Below are 20,912 nucleotides of genomic sequence, written 5' to 3'. Positions count from 1 at the left end.
AAGCCATCAGAGCCCAAAATCCMCATTTAAAAAAAWTTTAAAAAGCGAACTCCCAAACCTYATTTCAGGAAAACCAAGAGTCTGMCTCCAAAGTTCCCGTTTAAGCTAAAACCAAACCAAACCGTTTAAGCTAAAATCAGCCCCAAAATCGCTGCCGGTGTTTGATTTAACAAAGAGTTAAGCTCCTGCGGGCGCCGTGGCCAATCCCACCGAGCCAAGGGCAGCCCTTGGCCGCAGCCCAGCAGCAGGTTGCACTCCGCAGGTATTATTTTGGACTTTTTCCCGGGATACCAAGCAGGTGAAACAATGAATTCCGCGCTCGGCGGAGGATGGGGAGCGGCAGGACGCACCCCTGGGCTGCGCAGGTAAATCCCGGTGGGTGCCGGCTTTTTTGCGGGATTTTTTCCTCTCCTTCCCCCTCTGGGTGTCTTTGTTTGGGGCCGGGCAGGGGARCGGAGTGTTTTCGGTGAATTAACGCAGGGCTGAGCTGGCGGAACTCTTTTCGGGTGATTTTTTTTTTTTTTTGGGGGGGGGACACGGGGCTGCGTTCGCCGCAGAGATGGGGTGCGCGGATCTGGGTGGGCAAAGCCGCGATTTCCCCCTCCATAAACTCCCCCTGAATCCAGCTGGAACCCCACAGCACTGATACCATGCACCCCAGCGGATTTTGGGGCACCGCTCCGCTTTAGTAGCGCTAATTCCGGCATTGGGGACAAGGCACTGTCGCGACATGCCACCATAGGGACTCTCTCCAAGCGTGGTGTCCGGGGAGGAGCGAGCAATTCCCGGGCTGGCTCCGCGCCCAAGAAACTCCTCGGGGCGAGTTAATGATAAATCAGTGCCGGGCTGGTGGCGGGGGGAGCCCCTGGAGGGTCCCCTCTTGTCCTTCCTGCGGGGACAGAGATTTGGGGACGGCAGAGCTCGTGGGGACGGCTTTTGGGACCGCTCTGGGGGTGATGGCTCATCCTAAAGGGTGGGATCAGGTGCAGGGGTTTAAATGGTGCAGGGGGGGGATCTGGTGACAAAGAGAGGGGGTTTTCCTGGCATTTTGGACTGAGGAGTGGGGCTGGAGCTGGGATTCACCAGGATCCCTGAGATCTGGGATGTGGGGATGTGCAAGGATGCTCCAGGGGTGACCACCCCTTGTGCTGGGGACACCACGGGCTCAGCTGGCAGCACTTTGTCTCCAGCCACCATCCCTAAAGGGATGAGTGCAGGGCTCACCCTTTCCAGGTGCTTTTTGGGCTGTGTTCACTCCAGGGGGCCAGAGCAGAAATGGGGTGAATGGAGATGGATGGTTCAGGGTGGGGAAAGCTCACCCTGGATCCTGCTGGCAGCCCCTTAACAAGGGGAAACTGAGGCACGCAGGGCTGGGATGACCCCAAGCAGCCCAGACCCTCTGAGGCTGCTCCATCCAACTGCCCTTTTTGAGGGAATTCAGGGAATTCTCTGCTTTCCTGGGCAGAGGCTGCCATCGGGACCTCACTGGGGACAGTGACACAGCTGGCCCTGAGCATCTTCTGGGGGCAGTCCCGAGGGTCACAGGTGGAGGATGGACCCATGGGATTTGGGGTGGTGGTTTGGGTTGAGATTAAACCATCCTGGTGCTTCTGGCACTCTGGTCCTTGGGATGATGGGGACAGACACGGAATCCCATGGCCTCAGTTGCATCCTGGAGAATGCCAGCCTGGATCCAAACCCAGGGCTCTGAGARCAGATGGGGAAAAGGAAAAAAAAAAACCCCTAAGGATGAGGACTCTGACCAGGGGAACGCTGGTGGATAGCCCCGGTCTTGCTGGTGAAAAATCCCATGGCAGTTTAATTCCTGGTGGAAAGGATTCCAGAAGTTCCCCAGGTCATCCTGCTGCTGGTGGACCCTGCCTAGTCCACTCAGAACTCGAAAATCTCCAAGGATGGTGACCAAAAAGCCTCCCTGGGACTGTAAAATGCACCTTGTCACACCTCCACGTGTGCTGAGGTTTCTCCGGGGTTTTACCCACCTCGCTGCAGCCTCCARAATAATTCTGATTTCTTTCCTTCCTGGAACAGCTCAAGACTGGCACAACCTGCCAGGTGCTTGGTTTTTAATTCCACTCTGTCTGCTTTTTTGCATTGGGAAAATCACGTGGATTACAGYGGGAACACCCTGAGATGAGGATTTGGGGGGAGGTGGGCTTGGGACAGGTGGAGCAACTGATTCTGGATGAGCAATAGCCATGCCCAGATTGATTTATTGATAATTTTACTGTCAAAAAGGGGTTTCCAGGAAGCTGTGAGGGGTGTCCATTCCTGAAATACCCTCAGGGAGTGGAGAGGGAAGGAGGACAAGCAGCAGGGCACGGAGCCAAGGCCATGTGCTCCACAGGGCAGATTGTGGCTGTGCTTTGCCTCGATTCCCCCTTCTGCCACTTCCTGGGGGATGGGGACAGGGTGGCAGTGGACTGTGTCCTTTAAACACAGCCACCAGCCCAGGCAGGAAAACTGATAGCAGACTGGGAGGACTGGCCAGGGAAGGTGGAGCAGGCTGCACTGTTCAGGCTTTGTCGGGGAGAACAATGGGGCCTTTATTGGGGCAGGGAGGTGGCGGGGCTGGCAGGGACAGTTTGGTGCACAGAGAGTCCTTTGGCCAGCTGGGGGACAGGGCACTGGGGTGTGGGATGGGACAGTTTGGTGCCCAGTGTCCCCCCAGCCAGCTGTGGGGGCAGGGAAGTGGCATATGGGGTGGGACAGGTTGGTACACAGTGTCACTTGGGGGCTGGGGGAATGGGAAATGGGAAAAGGGAATGGGAAATGGGATGGGACAAGTTTGTAACCAGTGCATCCCTTGGCCAATTGGGGCCACAGGAAAAAGGGCTGGGACAGTCTGGTACCCATCACATCCTTTGGCCAGAAAGGGAAACAAGAAACAGGGATATGGGATATGGGATGGGACAGGTTGATTCCCAGAATGTCCCTTGAGTACAGCTGAAGGAAACTGGGACACAGGAGCTGGGACAAGGGATGGGCCAGTTTGGTACCAAACATCCTCTGCTGGTGGGATTTGTCCCCAGGCACCTGTGTGAGCCCCACAAACACTGATGTGACTCTCCTTGACCTTCGAGGGTCCCCATTTATGGCCACCCTCCCAAATCCTCTGGTATTGGGAATTGCAATGGGTGCTTCATAAAAGGTTCTGAGAGCCCTGGGGACCCCCACAGCCAAGAGGGAGGAGCACCCCATGCATGGGACACCCTAATTCCAGATTCTGCCACCAACTCCAGAGCAGAGGAGCTTTGGGGACAGAGGAATCTGTCACCCTATAGGCTGTCCCTTGGCAGCTCCATGAGAGCTTCCCCGAAGAGCCGCCTGGGTCTTTTCATCTCATCTCTTTTGTTTCAGCCTTATTATGTAAATAGCTGCTGCGGCCCCCATAATGAGAAAGTGGTTTCCCAGAATACAAAAGGCTGTAATTATCTCATTAGCAGGCGGAAAGGAAAAGGAAATGTTGCTAAGCCGGGCTTGCTTTTATTTCCCTGAAGAAGCCCCGAGGAAGYGCAGCCCCCAAAACCATGACCTGCCTGCCCCTAATCCTGCCATCCCATCCTGAAAATGCCACGTTTTCAGGAGAGAAAAGCAAAGGGTGATGCTCCTGTCTCAGAAATAAGTTCATACTGGGAGGGGTGATGGGTTTTAACTGGGCCCAGTCACCCAGAGGATGCCGCAGGTCTCTGTGCAGTCCCCCCTCCCCCTGGGGACAGGTGTAGTTGGAAAATGGGGGGATCACAGAGGGAAAGGATGGTCCCCAAATTCCCAAATTGGATGTTCCTGGGCAGAACTACCATGCTGGGTAGTCCAAGTTTAACCTCCCTGCTCCAGCAGGGCTCCCTGGAGCCCTTCACTCAGGATTGTGTCCAAAAGTAAATCCAATAATAAATCCTTCACACAGAAGGATGGAAAATGTGCAGATACACAGCAGCCCCACACGCCAAAAGGGGTCTGAGGGTGGCTACAAAATCTGCCACTCCTGACCCCCCAACCTGCCTTCCTGAGTTTGCTTTTTAGCTCTGAATGGGGGAAAAARGATCCACAGTGCAGGGATAAATGGGAAAAGAGAGGCTTGTGTCCTAGGGAAGGAGCAGGAGTTGTTCTTCTGACTTCATCTGGCTTTTGGTTGTGGAAAAAGCTTGTGGTTGGAAAGCYGGGGATTTTCATGTTTTTGCAGACAGGTTCAAGTGCGTTCGTGCCGTGTTTCAGTGGCGGAGGAAAATCTGGCAGCCACCGAGCCAGGATGGGGGGAAAGGAGCTGGAGGAGGGGCAGAAAAGAGCCACAAGAATTACTTGAGGGCTGGAAAAAATGCTTGTGAGAGACGGGAAAAGCTCATTCTGTTCCGTTCTTCAGACTGGAGGAGAACAGGAGGTGCCAGGTGGGAGGGGAGCTGTGCTGTCCCTGCCCCTTGAACCCATCCCAGTCAGGAGCTCTCAGCCAGGTTTGGGTCCAGCACGGCCCTAAGGAGGTGACACCTGATGGCCTGTGACATGCAGGAAGCACAGCAGTGCTGAGTGGCTTTTTTGGAGGATCTGATATGCAAGGAGAGGTGAGGGATGTGACTGAAACCTGCACCTGAAACTGAGAGGGTGAGAGGGAACAGCCTCTAAACAGGAGAAGTTTAAAGTGGATATTGGGAAAAATTCTTCATGGAAAGGGTGTCCAGCCCTGGCACAGCTGCCCAGGGCAGGGTGGAGTCCCATCCCTGGAGGGATTTAACACACCCTTAGGGGTGGCCTTGGCAGTGCTGGGGGAACGGTTGCACTCCATGGTCTTTGAGGGCTTTTCCAACCTCAATCATTTTGTRTTTCTGTGATTCTCCGAGGGTAATTTCAAGCGTTGGGTTTCAGTGGTGGCTTTTCCCCAGACCCTGTTAATGCCTCACTGGACAAAGGTGGTTTTTTTTCCCTACAGGATCTTCACTGCTGACCCATTTCTGTCCTTCCCTTCCCTCTCCACGTACCTTCCTGGAAGCAGCTGAAATGATCCCAGCCATTCTTTTTCCCACCCTTCCTTTCTAACCCATTCCACCACCCCAGGACGTGCTGCCTTTTCCTCCACCAGCTGAACCAACCCCTCAGCACCTCTGCCAACAAACAGAACCAACTTGAGCCCTAAAAACGGGGCAGGTGCATTCCTACCCCTACAAAAACAACAAAGCAGAGCACGGGATTCTTGTGTCACTAAGGGATTCTTGTGTCACTAATCGCTCTCTCRTTAAATCCGATGCAAACAAACCTGACCAATGAAGGTCAGGGGCACACCTGTTACCACACTTGGCAAGGAGGGCGATTTTTGACCTTCAGATGCCTTTKCATGCCTTGTGCCAAGGCTCTGCCTTGCTCTGGGGCTCTTTGCCAGATTTCTCCRTGCCCAGGAGCGATGATTGATTCCCTTCTCCCCGTGGCACTGAGCCGAGGTATGTCTGTCTCCCGAAGGCTTTTGTTGGGAGAGTGTTAACAATTAACCTCCCCAGGCAGAAACAGAGCCAGGCCTCCATAATTTAGTCCCAGTTAACCATTCAGCTGCTTATCTCAGAACAATTTTATTTCTGTTTAACTGGAAGGCGTTCACGGAATCGTTCATTGGATCGTTTGGGTAGAGCAAGTGTGAAGGCACGGTTGTTGTTTTACAAATTACTGTATTTACAATAACACCGAGGAGTGTCCACAGTGGGAAACCTTGATAAGAGGTGGACATGCAAAGTTTGCCCACCACAATTGGGAAAAGGACGTTTCACCCCAGATTTTGTGCATCAGGCATCAAAATGTTGTTGGCTCCGAGGCAGGAAAGACCAAGGGGCAGTTGGATGGGATGGGGAGAGGATACAATGTGGAATGTGTGGATTCCCAGTATTTTGGTCAGAGAAGGTCAAATTAAATAATGTTCTGATTAAATAAGGTGCTTTTCCTTGGCAAGGTGCTGGTACAGAGATGCCAACCAGGAAGGGACCTTGGGCAGACAAAAGGAAGCTTTTTAGCATTTATTAACACAGGAATGCTGGGAAGTTGGAATTCAGCTCAGTGTTTGTTCTGGAGAGGTTTTCTCCCTCGTGTCTGCAGAAAGTCCCTTCACTCAGGTTCCCACTGTAACTACTTTTGTCTCTCTGAGGTGSTGTGGGGGTCTCTTCCAAGCCCAGCCATGCACGAGGGTGACTCCTCTTTCAYTCTAAAGGATGGATTTGGGAATGAAACGCTGGCAAAGGAAAAACACTCGGCTTTCCCCAGCCTCCCTGTGCTCATGGACTCAGCTCCCTYGGGAATCACCTGCTTTTAGTTCATRTTCCCWTGGGAGGGAGGCAGTTATCATGGAATCATGGAATAGWTTGGGTTGGAAGGGACCTTTAAAGACCATCCAGGGACACCTTCCACTATCCCAGRWTGCTCCAAACCCCGTCCAGCCTGGCCTTGGACACTTCCAGGGATGGCACAGCCACAATTTCCCTGGGCAGCCTGTGCCAGGGCCTCCCCACCCTCACTGGGAAGGATTTCTTCCCAATATCCCATCTATCCCTGCCCTGTCAGTTTGAAGCCATTCCCTCTTGTCCAGTCACTGCAGAGATGCTGAAGTTTAAGGCAGGAATGAAAAAAAACCCTCCTGCTCTATGCTGGAGCATGGTAATGTTGTTCCTGTGCTCAAAATTTGATTTCACAGTTCAGCTGAGGAACAACCAATGTAAAACCTGAGTGGGAACTGGAGCTGGCCAAAAGATACAAACCCAAGAGTTGTTGTTCTCAAAAAAAAAAAAAAAAAAGGCCCATTTTGGCAAACAAAGCTGTACTGTCAGGGATCTGTTGGCACTTCTGGAATCTCCTTAACAACATATTTGTAACACTTGTCTGTATGCTCTGTTTATCAGATCCCGGGTTTGCAGTAAACATAAGCTAAGAACAAGGTTTTTTTTCAGAATATTCTCTTGGATGATTCCCAGTTAAAAGAAAACGCTTGTTGTTGTGTTGGCCTTTTTTTTTTTTTTTTTTTTTTCCCTTTTGGAAGGATCAGACTTTCCAGTGACCTCATCCTGCCCTCAGAGAGTCAATGTAAATGTGCAAATGTCACCGTGAAATTTACCCAGAGAGGGAAAGGTAACCTGAATTTCTCCTCTGCTGGCTGGGGAGTTCTGCAAGGAGACGATGCCACTTCCTTGTCTGGAGCTGAGACCTTCCAGCACATCCCTCCCATGGTGCCTGGCGTCCCATAAAAAGAAATCACAGYCTATAAAGGTTCCCAAAGTCACCGAAAAGCAGGTTATTCCTAAATTAGCAGGACAAAAAGTCTTCCCTTGACTCATAAAATCCAAAGGCACTGGYTTTGGGTGGGTGCTCTCCGTCCTTCCTCATTGCTCCTGGATTAACCCACTCATGAGCTGTCAGTGATGATGTTCTTGGGGAAAAAATTTTAGGGTGTGATGRGGTGGTGAGCCTTGAGTGCTGCTCAGGAAAGGGAAAACCACGCGTCCCCATGTCACATGCCGGATATGTCACCAGACCCTGCCACTTGTCGCTGCTGGCGGAGCTTTTGTCACTTGTGAGCAATAAACACTCGTGTTTTGGCTCCCCACACGTGCTCATGGGATCCTTTACTGCCTGGTCTTTAGACTTTCATAGGGCAATGACATCAGATCATGTGCTGGGGACAGAGGTGCAAACAGCAGGACGTTCTCAGCAGGGAGTACAAAATGTTCACTTCATGTGCTTTGCTCCATAAAATCCCACAAGGGGTTGGGTTGGAAAGGATCTTAAATCCCATCTCCACAACTCTGTGTTTTCTCCCTCTGCACTTGGCCACATCTGCCTGCTCGGGCTGGACTTTGGACAGGGCAGGATGCTAAAAAAGGGGGAAGAGAAGCTTCCAGAAATGCAGTTTAATAAAAGCCAAGTGGAGCAGCACAGACCCTGCTTTAACCTTTTAAATTCTTTCTCCGTTCCATTATTAGTGCAAATAGCAAGGCCCTGTGAACACCACAGGGGAGCTGAGCTCCAGACCTCAGCTYGCTCTCCAGGGAAATAAATCCAGCTCTGCTGCTTTACTCAGGGAGGGCTGAATGAACATCCCTGCCCCAAGGAGAGGGAAAACCCCCTGAAATTGGGATTTTTCTCCATCTCCCCTTCCTGCTGGTCCTGCTTGAGTTCCTCCATCCCTGAACCTCTCTCCAAAGGGCATCACTATTTTTATCCCATCCATGGGGAAACCTGTACCTCCCACTGTCCTTAAGTCCTGCTTTATTCCCCGCATTTCCAGGATGGTTTATCCTGGAAAAACAGGAACTGGGGGTGCCTGAGATAAAAGAAAAGCATCTGTTCTGGCCCATGGGGACAGAGTCAATGAACTCTGAAGGGCTGGGTGGTCACAGGTCAGCTGGTCAGCGCCACTGACCCTGCTCCTCCAGGATTGGTTCAGTCACCCAAAAATTGCCATTCACCTTCTCCCTTCTTTCAGGTAATGAGATCCTTGGCTGGTACAGGTTCAAATTCTCCATTATTCAATGAGGTAACAAAAAAAAAGTTGTTGTGGGTCTTTTATTTGATTAAATAAGATTTTACATTCCCCTTTGTGTAAAAGCTGATGAAGAGCATCTGGACATGTGAGAATTGGTCCCAGGACAACCCTGGTCAAAGACAACTTTTAAAATTATTATTTGCACCTTATCCATGTCCCATGGCCTAGTTTTGGCCAGCCCAAGGCATAGCCTAAGTAAGAATCAAATGGRGAAGGGGAATAAAGATTTGAAGGAAAATATAGATGACACCAGGACAAAAGCATCTTTTTAAAAGTTTGAGTTCAGGTGAGGAACAATCCCAAGGAAGAGATTGGGAAGTGGGTTGGTTAAGCCCTGTGATATCATCGGTAAGGGATGTGCTGGAGGGACCAGGGATGGAGGGAACAGGGATGGAGACCTTCAGTCCCCACAGGAACACAAACTTGTTCAAACCTGGGAAAAGTGACAGGAATAATTCAAGCTTGGAAACAGCAAATGGTCGTGTCTCACTGCTGCCTAAAATCCATGCAACCCACTCCCCTGGGAACACTGATCCTTGTATTGAGAAGATCAGGAAACAGTGATAACTGGTTTTGATAACAGTGGGTGGGATTTGGGGAATGCTGCTCCTCCAAGGGATCTGAGGGTCGCAGAGAGGAGGAGAATCCCATCACTGGGACATGATTTTGGGGCAAAAGGGGAAAAGGCATCTCTCTAACAACCCTTCTCCCTCCTTGCCCCAGTGCCACTGAGCTGCACCTCCACCTCACCCCTACGCTGCCATGGCCACTCTAGAGACGCTGCCCGTCCGCAGTGACCCGGCCTACGCCAGCCCGGACAAATTCCACGGCTTCGCCCCCCGGCATTCCCAGACCATCCCCAAGAGCGCCATGGGCAGCGTGGGCAGCGGCGTGGCCAACGAGCAGGAGTTCGCCATGAAGAGCGTGGGCACCCGGACGCAGAGCAGCGGCCGGCAGACGGACGGGCCCCGCAACGGCTACTCGGCGCGGGACATCTCCAACCGCTACTCCGGCGAGGAGAAGACCTACAAGTCGGAGAAAGTCTCCAACTCGCTCTACATCAACGGCGACCTGCGCAAGAGCGAGAAGGTGAAGATGGAYATCTGCGGCAACGTGACCACCAACAACGAGAAGAACCTGCCGCCGCCTCCCCAGTACCGAGAGCCCGGTAACCCACCAAAGATTTTGCCGATCTCCGGCAAACTAGACCAGGTGAGGAMCTCCTGGGGCACGTCTCTGGAAGCACGGACCAGGAGGTCTTGGGCAACTAATTGTTACTTTGTACATTTTAATGTAGAGATGATTTAATTCTTACTTTCAGTGGGGTTGTTAGTTCTCGAGGAACCCAAGGGCATGACCACAATACAGCTCATTTAAGCTGTATTTAAATCACTAGCTATTCCAACTTCCCCAGGATGCTGTGCCTACCCTCCTGATGGATGGGGAAGGAACTGGACATGGCTCCTGTTTCACGTCCAGCATTTGAGTCCCACTCTCATGTTTTGTGCCTTTTACGGGCATTTTCCAACCACTCACTGCCACATAAAGCTGTTGGCTGAGAGCAGCCACGAACATCTCTTTGGAATTCCAAGGTGACAGGGSTTGGAAATTACCSCTCTAAACCCCTCCCAACCCMTCCCATCCCAGTCCTCGTGGCTTCAGGGAGCAAAACCTCCCAGGCCTGGAGGAGCAGAGCCCCAGAGCCAGCCCTGTTTTATGTAGCCTGCTGCTCTGCTCCAGTGACTTCCATAATTTGTGCCCAGCATTATTTCTGCAGCATTTGGTGGCCTTTTCTCCTGGGTTGTTAAATCCAGCAGCCCCTGCAGTCCATCTCAGTCTCACAGTCTCCAGCCTGTTCACTGGGGCTTGCTCTGTTTCTCCCGAAAGCCATTTTCAAAACATTGTTGCTTCCTCCGGTTCAATTTTCACCTAAAATCCAACCTGCAGTAGGGGAGACTCAATCCCATTCTGGGGAAAATTTTGGTTCTAATGATTCATTGATTGGGTGAGGAATATGCAAGGTTTCAAAATCCTTTCTAAATCCCTTGCAGCTGTGATCCATTGTCCCCCAGCATCGCTTATGCCCACATGAAACACAAATTTCAAATGAAGAGCAGCTCCAGTTCATTGCCTGGGGTCACTGYTGGGGTCACAGCTCCCACCTGCTCCTGTCTGAGGATCAGCAGGACACGAGGTCACTGCTGGTAGCAGGGAGGGTGATGCTCCTGGGGCACCCTAATGCAAGGCTTCAAATAAGATTTCAACAAAAGGGCAGTGCAACCTCAGTGCTAGAGATATAATCAGCCCAAATTAGAGTTATTTTGGTTAGATCTGGTAAGCAAGGGGCAGCCTTGCTCGTAAAGAGAAGCTAGAAGTACTCTGGGTAAAAATCACACAGATTTGGGGCAAGGGAAAACAAAGTGCTGCCCTGTGAGTGACCACAGGTCAACCCAAAACAGTCCAGGGTGTAACAGGGTGGGATAAAGAGCCAGCCCAAGCTGCACCAGCCCCACCCCATGCCGCTGTGTCTCTTTTGTATGTCATTACCGAGCCTCTTGCCATGTTTGACGCCTGCTCCTTTTTCCTTTTTGCAGAGCAATGAGCCCTTAGTTAGACCCTCAGCCTTTAAACCAGTAGTTCCTAAAAACTTCCATTCCATGCAGAACCTCTGCCCGCCGCAGAGCAACGGGATGGCAGAGAACAGGAAGAGCTTGAACCACGCCAACAGCAATAGCCCGTCCGCACCCAAGGGGGGACTCGACAAGAGCAGCCTTAACAGGACTACGAACCAAGGGGGCGGGGGGCTCTCAGATTCGGGCAGGAACTCGCTAACCAGCCTGCCCACCTACGGGACGGGCTACAGCCAGCACGTGGGCCCCATGAGCGCCTCCACCAGCCACATCAACCGCATCGGGACCACCTACGTGGAGAAGAACATCGTGGGATACAACGGGATATCTACCTCAGACAGCGGGCGGTCCTCGAGCAAGAGCACCTCATCCTTCAACAGACTGAACCATCTCAACGAAACGATGCCTTTCCACTCGCCCTCGACCGACGAYATCATCCAGGACCTGGAGGACAGGCTGTGGGAGAAGGAGCAGGAGGTGCTGCAGATGAGGAGGAACCTGGACAAGAGTGAGGCTGCTATCTTCCAGGTGTTCGAGGAGAAGCAGAAGATCTGGGAGAGGGAGATGGAGGACCTGAGGCAGAACTACGCCAACAAGCTGCAGCAGGTCTCCAAAAAGGCRCAGCGGGCTCAGCAGGCTCTGCAGCTCCAGATTTTCAAGCTCCAGCAGGAGAAAAAAAAACTCCAGGATGACATGGGACAACTCCTCCAGCAGCGAGAGGAGCTGGAGAAGAAATTCGTGGCTTTCAAAAAGGAGCAGGCTGAGTTTCTCCCRAAGATCGAGGAGACCAAGTGGGAGGTAAGAGCGTTGTTGTGACGGACCTTGAGTGAGGTTTTCATYGCGGGGTTTGGTGACCCAAAGTACCTCCCACATGCCCTAAGTGGAGCCCACAGATAAYACAGCCATGGGTTGGTGGCCTCCAGGCAAGAGGTGACACTTGCCACCTCACTCGTCTGAGTCCCAGCCTTGATTTCAATCAAGCTAAAATAAGCACAGCTTTTTGTGCACATTCCTCCTGTGCTGGTTAATAATTTGACTCCACAGCCTGGTCACTCCAGGCTGTGACATTCAAATCCAGTTTCAGGGAACACAGGTYKTTCCACACAGGTAYTYGTGCCTGCCAAAAATGAGTTTAAGKCTATTTTAATTACATTCTTCTACCGTTTGCATTCAGGCAAACCTTGAAACCGCTTTTCAGATATTTGATTTTTTTAAACTTGAAGATATAAAAGCAACTGAGCTAAGAATGGTATCGACAGCCATGTCTGCTTCATGCTTTTCCACTGTAACACGCTGTTTTCAGTTGTTAATGTCTCTTAAAAAGCTGAAAGGCAAATTCTTCTTTCTCGTTCTCCTGTACAGTCCTACATAATTTTTTCCTACTGTTTCTATTTTTAGAACGTTTAATCAAAGTCTGTTTGTATAGCCAGTGCTAACATACCTTTTTTTTTTTTCAGCTTGATCATGTGAAGAATTTTAATCCTTCCGTGCATGGGCTAGAAACTTTAAATTTATTAAGAGTGCAGAGGCAAAATGTAGCTCTAGAATCAAGAAGACCTTATTCTGCTAATCCTGATGGAAAGTCAATAAAGCTGGGATTAATTAGGCTCTGAAATGTGCCATTTGCAGATGTTCAGCAGAGCTTATTAGAGGCTGTTGTAAAACCTCTGCAAGATACATCCCAGAAGGAGCAGACTGCATTATTCTCCTTTGACCAGCGGTTCTGCCCAGGTCTTTTAAGGGACCTTAAAGTCCATTCAGTTCCACCTCCCTGCCACAGGCAGGGGCACCTTCCACTAGACCAGGTTGCTCCAAGTCCCATCCAAGGTGGCTTTGAGCACTTCATGGGTTCTTTAGGAGATTTTGGGAAGGAAGGCATCATAGGATGAGTAAGTAACATCTACTGTCTCTGCCTCCTGTCCAGTGCTCAGGGAGAACCCAGGTGGTCTCTGGGTCTAAGATGTTTCTGTCTTAGACTTGTTCAAGATCCAGATGCCACTGAGGTCAGTGGGAAAATCCTACTGGGAGCAGAAGGTTTGGGGTCGAGGTTGGGTGAGTGAGATGAATGCAGTGGGGAAGTATCACTGGTGGGGATTGCAGCACTGGGCTTGGCTGTTTGGGCAACTCCAGCTGGGAACAGCATCAGGTCTTTGAGAGCCAGGGAAAAACACAGAGGTGGGGACAGCCTCTARGTYTGTCCTGGTGAAGGCTGAGTCCTTRAGCARGGTTTTTCACRGRCAGCACGGGGGACAAGCAGCTCCTCACTCTCATGGGTGTTSTCCCCACAGGTGTGCCAGAARGCWGGCGAGATCTCCCTGCTCAAGCAGCAGCTGAAGGACTCCCAAGCCGACGTCTCCCAAAAGCTCAACGAGATCGTGGGACTGCGGTCGCAGCTCAAGGAAGGTAAGAACTTCCTGCGGGAGAAAGAGGAGCAGATCCTCACCCTGAAGGACTCCTACAGCTCCAAAAGCGTCAACCTGGAGATCTGCGAGAGCGAGCTGCAGCGCAAGATGAGCGAGGTCCAGGTGCTGCGGGAAAAACTGAACCACTGTGAGCTGGAGGTCTCCGGATTGAAGCGGACACTTGCCAGCATGGGACCTGGGGGKCCTTTTGGAGGGGACCTCGGGGAAAAGCTGCGGGACCCGCTGGCCTGCGAGAGCGACGAGGCCAAGATGCAGCGGCAGAGCGAGGACAGCGTGAACACCCTGCGCAAGGAGGTGGAGCGGCTGCAGACGGAGCTGAAGCTGGAGCGGCAGCAGCGGGAGCAGCAGGTGATGGACTTYGAGGAGGAGCGGCGCACGTGGCAGGAGGAGAAGGAGAAGGTCATCAAGTACCAGAAGCAGCTGCAGCTGAACTACGTGGAGATGTACCAGAAGAACCAGCTCCTGGAGCACAAGGTCAACGAGATGAACACCAAGGCAACCAGCCCACCACACACCGAGGAGAAGAAGACATGGACTCCCTCCAGACTCGAGCGAATAGAGTCCACTGAGATCTGAGGAGGGACCGAGGCGACATGACAGAATTTTTTATTGCTGTGCATGTACTACGTACTCAAGCCAGTGATCTTCCGAAGGATAACGCGCTCCCATCGGAGCGGTGCGAGTGTGCTCCCACCAGGCTCCATCACCCTTCCTCTCCACTTCTGTGCTCTGTAGGTAAAATAACTGTGGATGTGCGTTGGTTTTCTACTGATAATACGATATCTCGTCTGGGTTTTTTCCTAGTACAGCTGGTGAGGGTCAATCGGCTTTTTTTGTAATCTGCCTGGACTGTTATTTTGCTAGAGGCTGCCACCCCCTCTCCTACAATTCACCCTTCTTTGGTTGGTTGTTTTTGAGGGTTGTATTCGGTTTCTTCSGTTTTCCAAGCATTTACGTGCAGCAAAACAGTTCAAAGCGGCAGGTTTGTTGTTTTTTGGGGTTGGTTTTTTTGGTTTTTTTTTTCCAGGACGTTTTTAGCCACATTGGCTAACAGAGCAAAGCTCTCGGGATCATGAGCAAACTCAAATGTTCTGCATCGAGTATCCTGTCTAGACGGTGGTCTTAGTGAAGTCAGTGTGAGCTTGGCCACTGATTTCAGTGAAACCAGACATATCTCTACCAGATGACTCCCTCTTTGCCCTGGCTGCAAGAGGTTAGGACATCCTCGAGGAGCAGGATGAGCCTGTCCTGGTAACAGAAGCCAACAAGGAATGATGTCCCAGCAGGAGCCTCTCTGGAGGCTCAGCAGAGCTTAACACATGCTGCGTTTTCATTTCCTTGTGGTTTCCTCCTGCGGTTCCACTCCTCTCCCAGGTTGTGACCAATCCCGGGAGCAGAAATACCCTCCCACCTCTGCCTTGGTCCCCTTACTCTAACTCTATATCCAAGCAAGAAAAAAGCTTGGAAATCCGAGCTACTTTCCCACCCCAAGAGCCCCCTTACTTCCCAAAGTCAATGGAATCGAGGTTTGGGGAAGCCTCCAAACCCGTGGGATCTTTATGCAAACYGAAGCTTTAGCAATCTGCCCCCAAAGTGGGCAATTGTGCCACCCTGTCCCCAAAGGAGTGACGTCTCGATGCACTCTCTCGGTCCGGGGTTTGCTTAAAAAYGGCACTCAAGCCTCACTCAGGAGTCACAGAGGGGGCACAGCAGCATCACAGCTGGATTGCAGTGGTCATCCTTGAGTGGTCATCCTGCACAGCCATCCCAAACAGCGCCCACGGCCATCCCACGGGGCGCCCCACACTCCAGGAATGGACATCAACGCACGCCTAGCTTAAGAAAATACTCAGCTACCAACTCSGAGCGTGAAAAGAGTCGTAAGAGGGGAAAATGCTTAAGATCACGCAAGTGCTTATGYCCTGGCAGAACAATAAACCAAATCCTATGTGTGCAGTCACTGAGGCAGCAAAAACTGGTGTTCTGCTTGAAAATGTGGGCAAAGTGAGCTTGGTTCTCCCTGGACATTTTTAACCAYGATTCACAATAAAGAGAAGGAAAATGTTGCAAAGTGGAGTTTGCACTTGCTGGGGGGTGGCAAAAGGATTGGCAGAAGTGGGGATTTTGGCTCTTTGCCCTGGGAGCAGCTGGAAGAGAAAATCAGAATTAGGATTGGGACGTCTTGAAATATCCATGAGGTGACTCCAGAAAGTTTGGCCAGATCACATTTCATGAGCACACCAAGGAAGAGCCTCGAGGCATTGAGGGGCTGAAGACCTTCCAAACAAAAGCCCTGAACCTGCACATCTTCCATGTTCTGTCTCCCCAAAGCTCCCCTGCTCACAACCAGGTCTGACCTTCAATTTGGGAACAAACATTGTTGTGGTGAGCTCCAGACTGAGCAAAGAGTGGAAACTGCCATTTGTCCCACCAACCCAGGTCACCAGGCAGCCCAGGTCACTGGCCAAGAGCTGGTGGTGGCTGCCAGAGATCCCTGGAGCTGCAGAAAATGGACATGTGCAACAAGATCAGGGCGTTTCAAGACCCCAGCTGATGGTTCCTGTCTTTTCCCACYGCTTCTGCTCATGTCTGTGGAGCTGGAGGAAGACATAACTCATGGAGAAAACCAGGGCAGCTCAGGCTAAGCCTCTCTCCCAGGACCAGCCATGAAAGGGGGATTAGGTCAGGTCTGACTCCTGCAAATCCTGAAGATGCTCCAGCACTCTTGGACATCCACCCATGCACCCCACCAAGGAAGGAGTCACCCAGCAGCAGATCCTGCCGTTCCCACAGAGACATCCAYGTGGATTTGGCCAGGCAAATCCTAGAGCTTCCTCCATTTCATACTCCGGGCCTTCAAGTCAGAGTCGAACATCCCACAGTGTCAGGGCTGGACATCTGGTGTCTTGCACCATCTCAGCTCTCTTTTCACATCAGACAAACCCAGGTTGTCCTCTTTCCCAAAGCTGGTGTGCCATGTTGAAGATTTTTCACCTTGGAGAAGGAAAGGCCCACTCTCTTCACCTTCTTCACTGCATCACTTCGATCCAGAGTTTCAATCCAGATCTGAGAGACCTCGACTGTGGACATTCCCTGGATGACAGAGCCTTGCAGACACCCATTAAGACACTGTGTTGCTGCTGCTGGTTTTCCCTCTCTCGGGATCTTCCCAGGATTCCCCAAGCACTGGGCTGTCCCGCAGAAACCACCCCGCCTGTGCTACGGTGACAGAAAACACAGATGGTTTTGGGAGCCAAACTGCCACAAAGGATTCCTGTGCTTCAGGATTCCTCCCCACAACTGGATGGTCTGCTGCCCATCAAATCCTCTGCCCTGTGCCAGCCCTTTGCTCAGCAGAGAGGGAGCAAAATGATGGTGGGACACCTGGATTCCTRTTGCTGTGCCCAGCTGGGAGCTCACCTGGCTCCTTCCAGGTCTAAACATTTCCACAGGATCATATGATTAAATCTCCCATCAAAAGCTTCCTTCAGGCTCTGGGACCTTAGCCCTGGATTAGGACAGCCAAGGGGAGCCAGGCTGGTGTTTGAGTGACATTTCCTGGGAATGGCCAAGGAGGCTGGCAGCATGTCTCTTGGAGGCTCAAGCAGGGCTGATGAATTGTCTCTGTCCCTTGAACTCCACACAGAGTTTGGGCTTGACCCAGCTGTCTCCTCCACCTTGGAGCTAATGGAATTCAGCRTTACATCCTGGCTCACATGTCATTCTCCCCTGCCCCCAAAATCCTCTCTAACTTGCCCCTGGCCACCACCACAAGCCGTGGCCACGAGAGTCTCAGGTCAGTAGCCCACACAGGGGGTCCATAGACACTGGAGATGCTCTGGGATACCCAACACAAGGGGCTGGGCAATACGACCCAAGATCTTTGGGAGAACCAGGCCAGTGGTGGGAAGTCCTGGAGCAGCTCTGGTGTGACACCAGCCCCACGTGCAGAGCTCAGTCATGCTCCAGGCTCACCCACACAGCAAACAGAGAACCCTGATCAGCTCCAGCTGCTTCCATCCATGAGGATGTGGGCTAAGCAGCCTATTCTGGTGCCAGGGAAGGTCTCACCCCTCGCTGTGAGGAGAGTTTTGCTCCACCACCATTTCAAGGCTGGCTGCTGCCACTGTCCCAAACACCTAGATGGGCTAATTCCAGCACTCCCCTCTCACCCCAGGGTGAACACCACAACCAGGGACTCTGCTGTGCCTCACACAGTCCCACTGAGCTCCTGCCCCTGCCTGGTGGCAGCTGGTGGCCTCAATCCTGCTGTCACTGGTGGTGGTCACTCCCCTCCGGGTTTCCACGCTCCAGAGAGGAATGAAATTGTTGTTCTTACRCTGTTGTACAGAGAGAAGTGTACTTGGATGTAAATAAGAGCCCAGCTCTGTGTGTTGATGATTAAATGGAGACAAGAAGGCTCTGTGGCTTCTCTGTTGGCGAGCGGGGCCGAGTGCTGAGCACTGCACAGAGGGTGCTCAGCACCCCAACCTGTGCCTGGCTGCAGTGGGAATCAGGGCTTCAGCACCTCCCAGGAAAGCAATCCACATGGGATTAGCTCAGCCTGGTGTCACTCTGTCCTGCTTTGATGCTTGCTGTCACCCTGAGCCAGGTTTGCAAATGCTCCCTGGTTRAGRCCAAAATCCCCTCTGCCYGTGTCACACCAGGGCTCTGTGCAGRCAGAGGCTCCCAGGGGTGTCYYCMCTGAGCTCTGCYCATGGAAAGGACCATYCTGCTCCCCTCCTGCCCCTTGCAGTGGCACTTTATAGCTCACTCAAGGCAGCGAGCTCACGAGAAACATGACCAAAGATCTCTGGAGAGTGCTGGGCCRCAGGCTTGGAGTTGTGTCCCGGCTTTCCCAGGGAGAGATGAGGCTGGTGTGGGCTGGAAAAGGGGAAGGAGAGCTGGCAGGGGACATGATTTCCTCGTGTCCCACCTGGGAATGTTTGCAGGTCCGTAAGGGCCCTTCCTGTGCAAGATAGGACAGGACAGAAAGGAGTTCCCGGGTAAGGTGATGGTCCCCAGATGGTTACACCAGAATCCTCCACAGCTGATGGATGTGGCTGTCCATGCATTTCTGGGGAGAATGTGGACATGGGGCTGTCCCTAGGATTGGAATGGATGCCATTCTCTTTCTTCTTGAGGAGAAGAGAGGATGCACGCCAAGCCATGCATCCTCTTGTCTTCAGGCAATTTCATGCCTCTCGTCTCCAGAGCAATAGGTGTCCTCTAGTTTAGCAGCAGGCACTGCCACAGGGTTCAGTCAATTGTTCCAGCTCAGTGGGAAMTGCCCAGGACATTGCCCATCCTGAGAGCTGGTSCTCCTGCTGGCTGTCCCCTTGGTGTCCTGTCCCCAGCTCACCCCAGGGCATCCTCAGCATCCTCCTYAYCAAGGAACCAAATTCCAAGGTGAAGGCAGCGTGTTCTTCCTTCTGTTTGGGGTACTGAAGGCATCTCTGCCCAGCTTTGTGCCRTGAAGGCTCCTGGACCTGGCAGGAGGCCAGCAGGAGATCTGTGCTCCTGCAGGTGGGTGTTSAGGTGGGTCTGGGCCTCGGGCAGATGCCTCTCACTGTGCCTCTGCTCCCCAGTTGTGCTCATCCTCCTTCTCCACACCACCCCCGGGATGGGAGAGAGCCCAACTCACCRTCAATTTAACCCAAACCTTCAGCCTAAGCCTTGAAATCCCTTGATGAGTTACTGYTCACCAGGACCCCTTGCTAAAGATCTGTTCATGTGTTGCCTGTGCCCTGCTGCTCCTCTGCCCCAGCTCTCCAGACTCTCCTTTTAGACCATCCCCATCCCACTGGAGCAGTCAGTGCCTCTCCCAGGTACATCTGGGCGAGCTGGAGCTACAGCYCCACTGAGAATGGGTGATCCCAACCCTGCTCTCAGGAGCTTTCCATCCAGAACGCTGATCCTCTCCTCTCTGACATTCCCAAGGCAGCTCCATCAGCCCTGCTTTACCTCCAAGGACAATCTGGCTTCTGAYTGAAGGACATTCCCATGGCCTGCGATCCCGTGGGATTCACAGCATCACCACCCAGCTCTGGGATGTTCTCCCACCCTCTGCAAAAACAGGGCTGTGAGTGGCCTACGAGGTCCACAGGGCACGCAGGACCCCTCAGTATACCGAGGGGTTGGGATCACATCCAGCTGTTGGCAGATGTTGGCTTCCCAACAGGATGTTCCACGCTGGCAGTGCAACTGCCGTCAGGACCAAGCTCCTGCGTTTTCAGGATAATCCTCCCCTCTGGTTCTCCCAATCAAGGGGATCGTGTCAGGTCTGGAGCCTGGGACCAGGCTGTGTTTTCACAGCTCTTTCACAGATCTGTTCTCTCCGGCAGGAAGTCCCTGCTCTCTGTCCCAAAGCAATAGGTTTTCCCAGGGAGATTTAAAAGGGACTCTTTCCCAACTCTGACAGCTGCAGGCAAGCCAACATTCCCGTGAATACCTTCACAGCCTCAGCCCTGGGCTCAACTCCTTTGGAAAGGGATGTGAGGTCCAGCCTGGCTCCCAATAACCACAGTGGTCCGAGCTTGGTGGCCCYGTTTATCCAGAGAGGCCAAAGCTTCCCACATCCAGCTGGCCACCAGCCCTGATGCCCGGGAGGTGCGACCCATCCCCTCGTGGTGCCCATCCCACGGCTGTCACTGGGTCCCTGCAGCGGGTCTTCTCCATGTGGGAGCCACTGTGGCATCYGAGCTCACGGAGTAACATTTGGTGACAACCAGTGGGACACCGTGGCTCTGCCATTCYTGAGAGCCAGGCTCGGAGGAGAAGCCCCCTTTCCCCCTTTCCTGTGACTGAAAGGAGCAGAACACGTGCGGGCAGAGCTCCAGCCCCGGCACAGGAGCATCCCRGCACCACCCAATGCTGCACACCCGGCCGATGTGTCTATGCAGTCCCTTCCCAGGCAGAGCCCAGCCCGGGGCCGGGGCTCCTCCGAGGTGTCTTCGTTTGCACTCTCTGGGACCTGGTAATCGCTGTGAGCCCAGAGGAGCCCCCCGGCCTTCGCCCCGCTCCGGGCACCGCGCTGGGGAGGCTTCTCCTCACCCCAAACCGATGCACGTCGCCGAGTCGTCCGTTCTCCAGCAGATCCATAGCTGTGCCCCCCGAATTCACGGGGAGGAGGGCGGGCTGGGCGAGGCTGCTGCCCGATTTCACCAGCAATAACAGGAGCTCTCCGCCGGCGCTGGGCCGTGCTCCTCCGCAGCACCTCCTGCGTGAGACCCCTGCTCCCATTCCGGCCYTCCCCGGGTGTAAATTCAACCCCAGCCTCGTGCTTTCCTCCCTCTCGTTTCCTGACGCCTCGGTGTCTTCTCTTTTTCTCTCTCT

The 20,912-nt window shown here is 52.7% G+C and overlaps 1 protein-coding gene across 1 annotated transcript; it reads left to right on the top strand.

The window, feature by feature from the left end:
- Positions 1–271: 271 nt before the first annotated feature.
- On the top strand, positions 272–15,670 carry LZTS3 (leucine zipper tumor suppressor family member 3). Its single transcript, XM_057369319.1, has 4 exons — positions 272–365; positions 9,248–9,736; positions 11,119–11,952; positions 13,443–15,670. Exons 2-4 carry the CDS (start codon positions 9,287–9,289, stop codon positions 14,151–14,153), a joined length of 1,995 nt encoding a protein of 664 aa, XP_057225302.1. The 5' UTR covers positions 272–365; positions 9,248–9,286; the 3' UTR covers positions 14,154–15,670.
- The last annotated feature ends 5,242 nt before the right edge of the window (positions 15,671–20,912 follow it).

Source organism: Malurus melanocephalus, unplaced genomic scaffold (assembly GCF_030028575.1).
Source record: "Malurus melanocephalus ecotype Western Australia unplaced genomic scaffold, MMel_1.1 scaffold_107, whole genome shotgun sequence".
NCBI classification, from domain to species: domain Eukaryota; kingdom Metazoa; phylum Chordata; class Aves; order Passeriformes; family Maluridae; genus Malurus; species Malurus melanocephalus.
The sequence above is the reverse complement of the archived record's forward strand: the minus strand, read 5'-3'. Positions and strand labels throughout refer to the sequence as shown.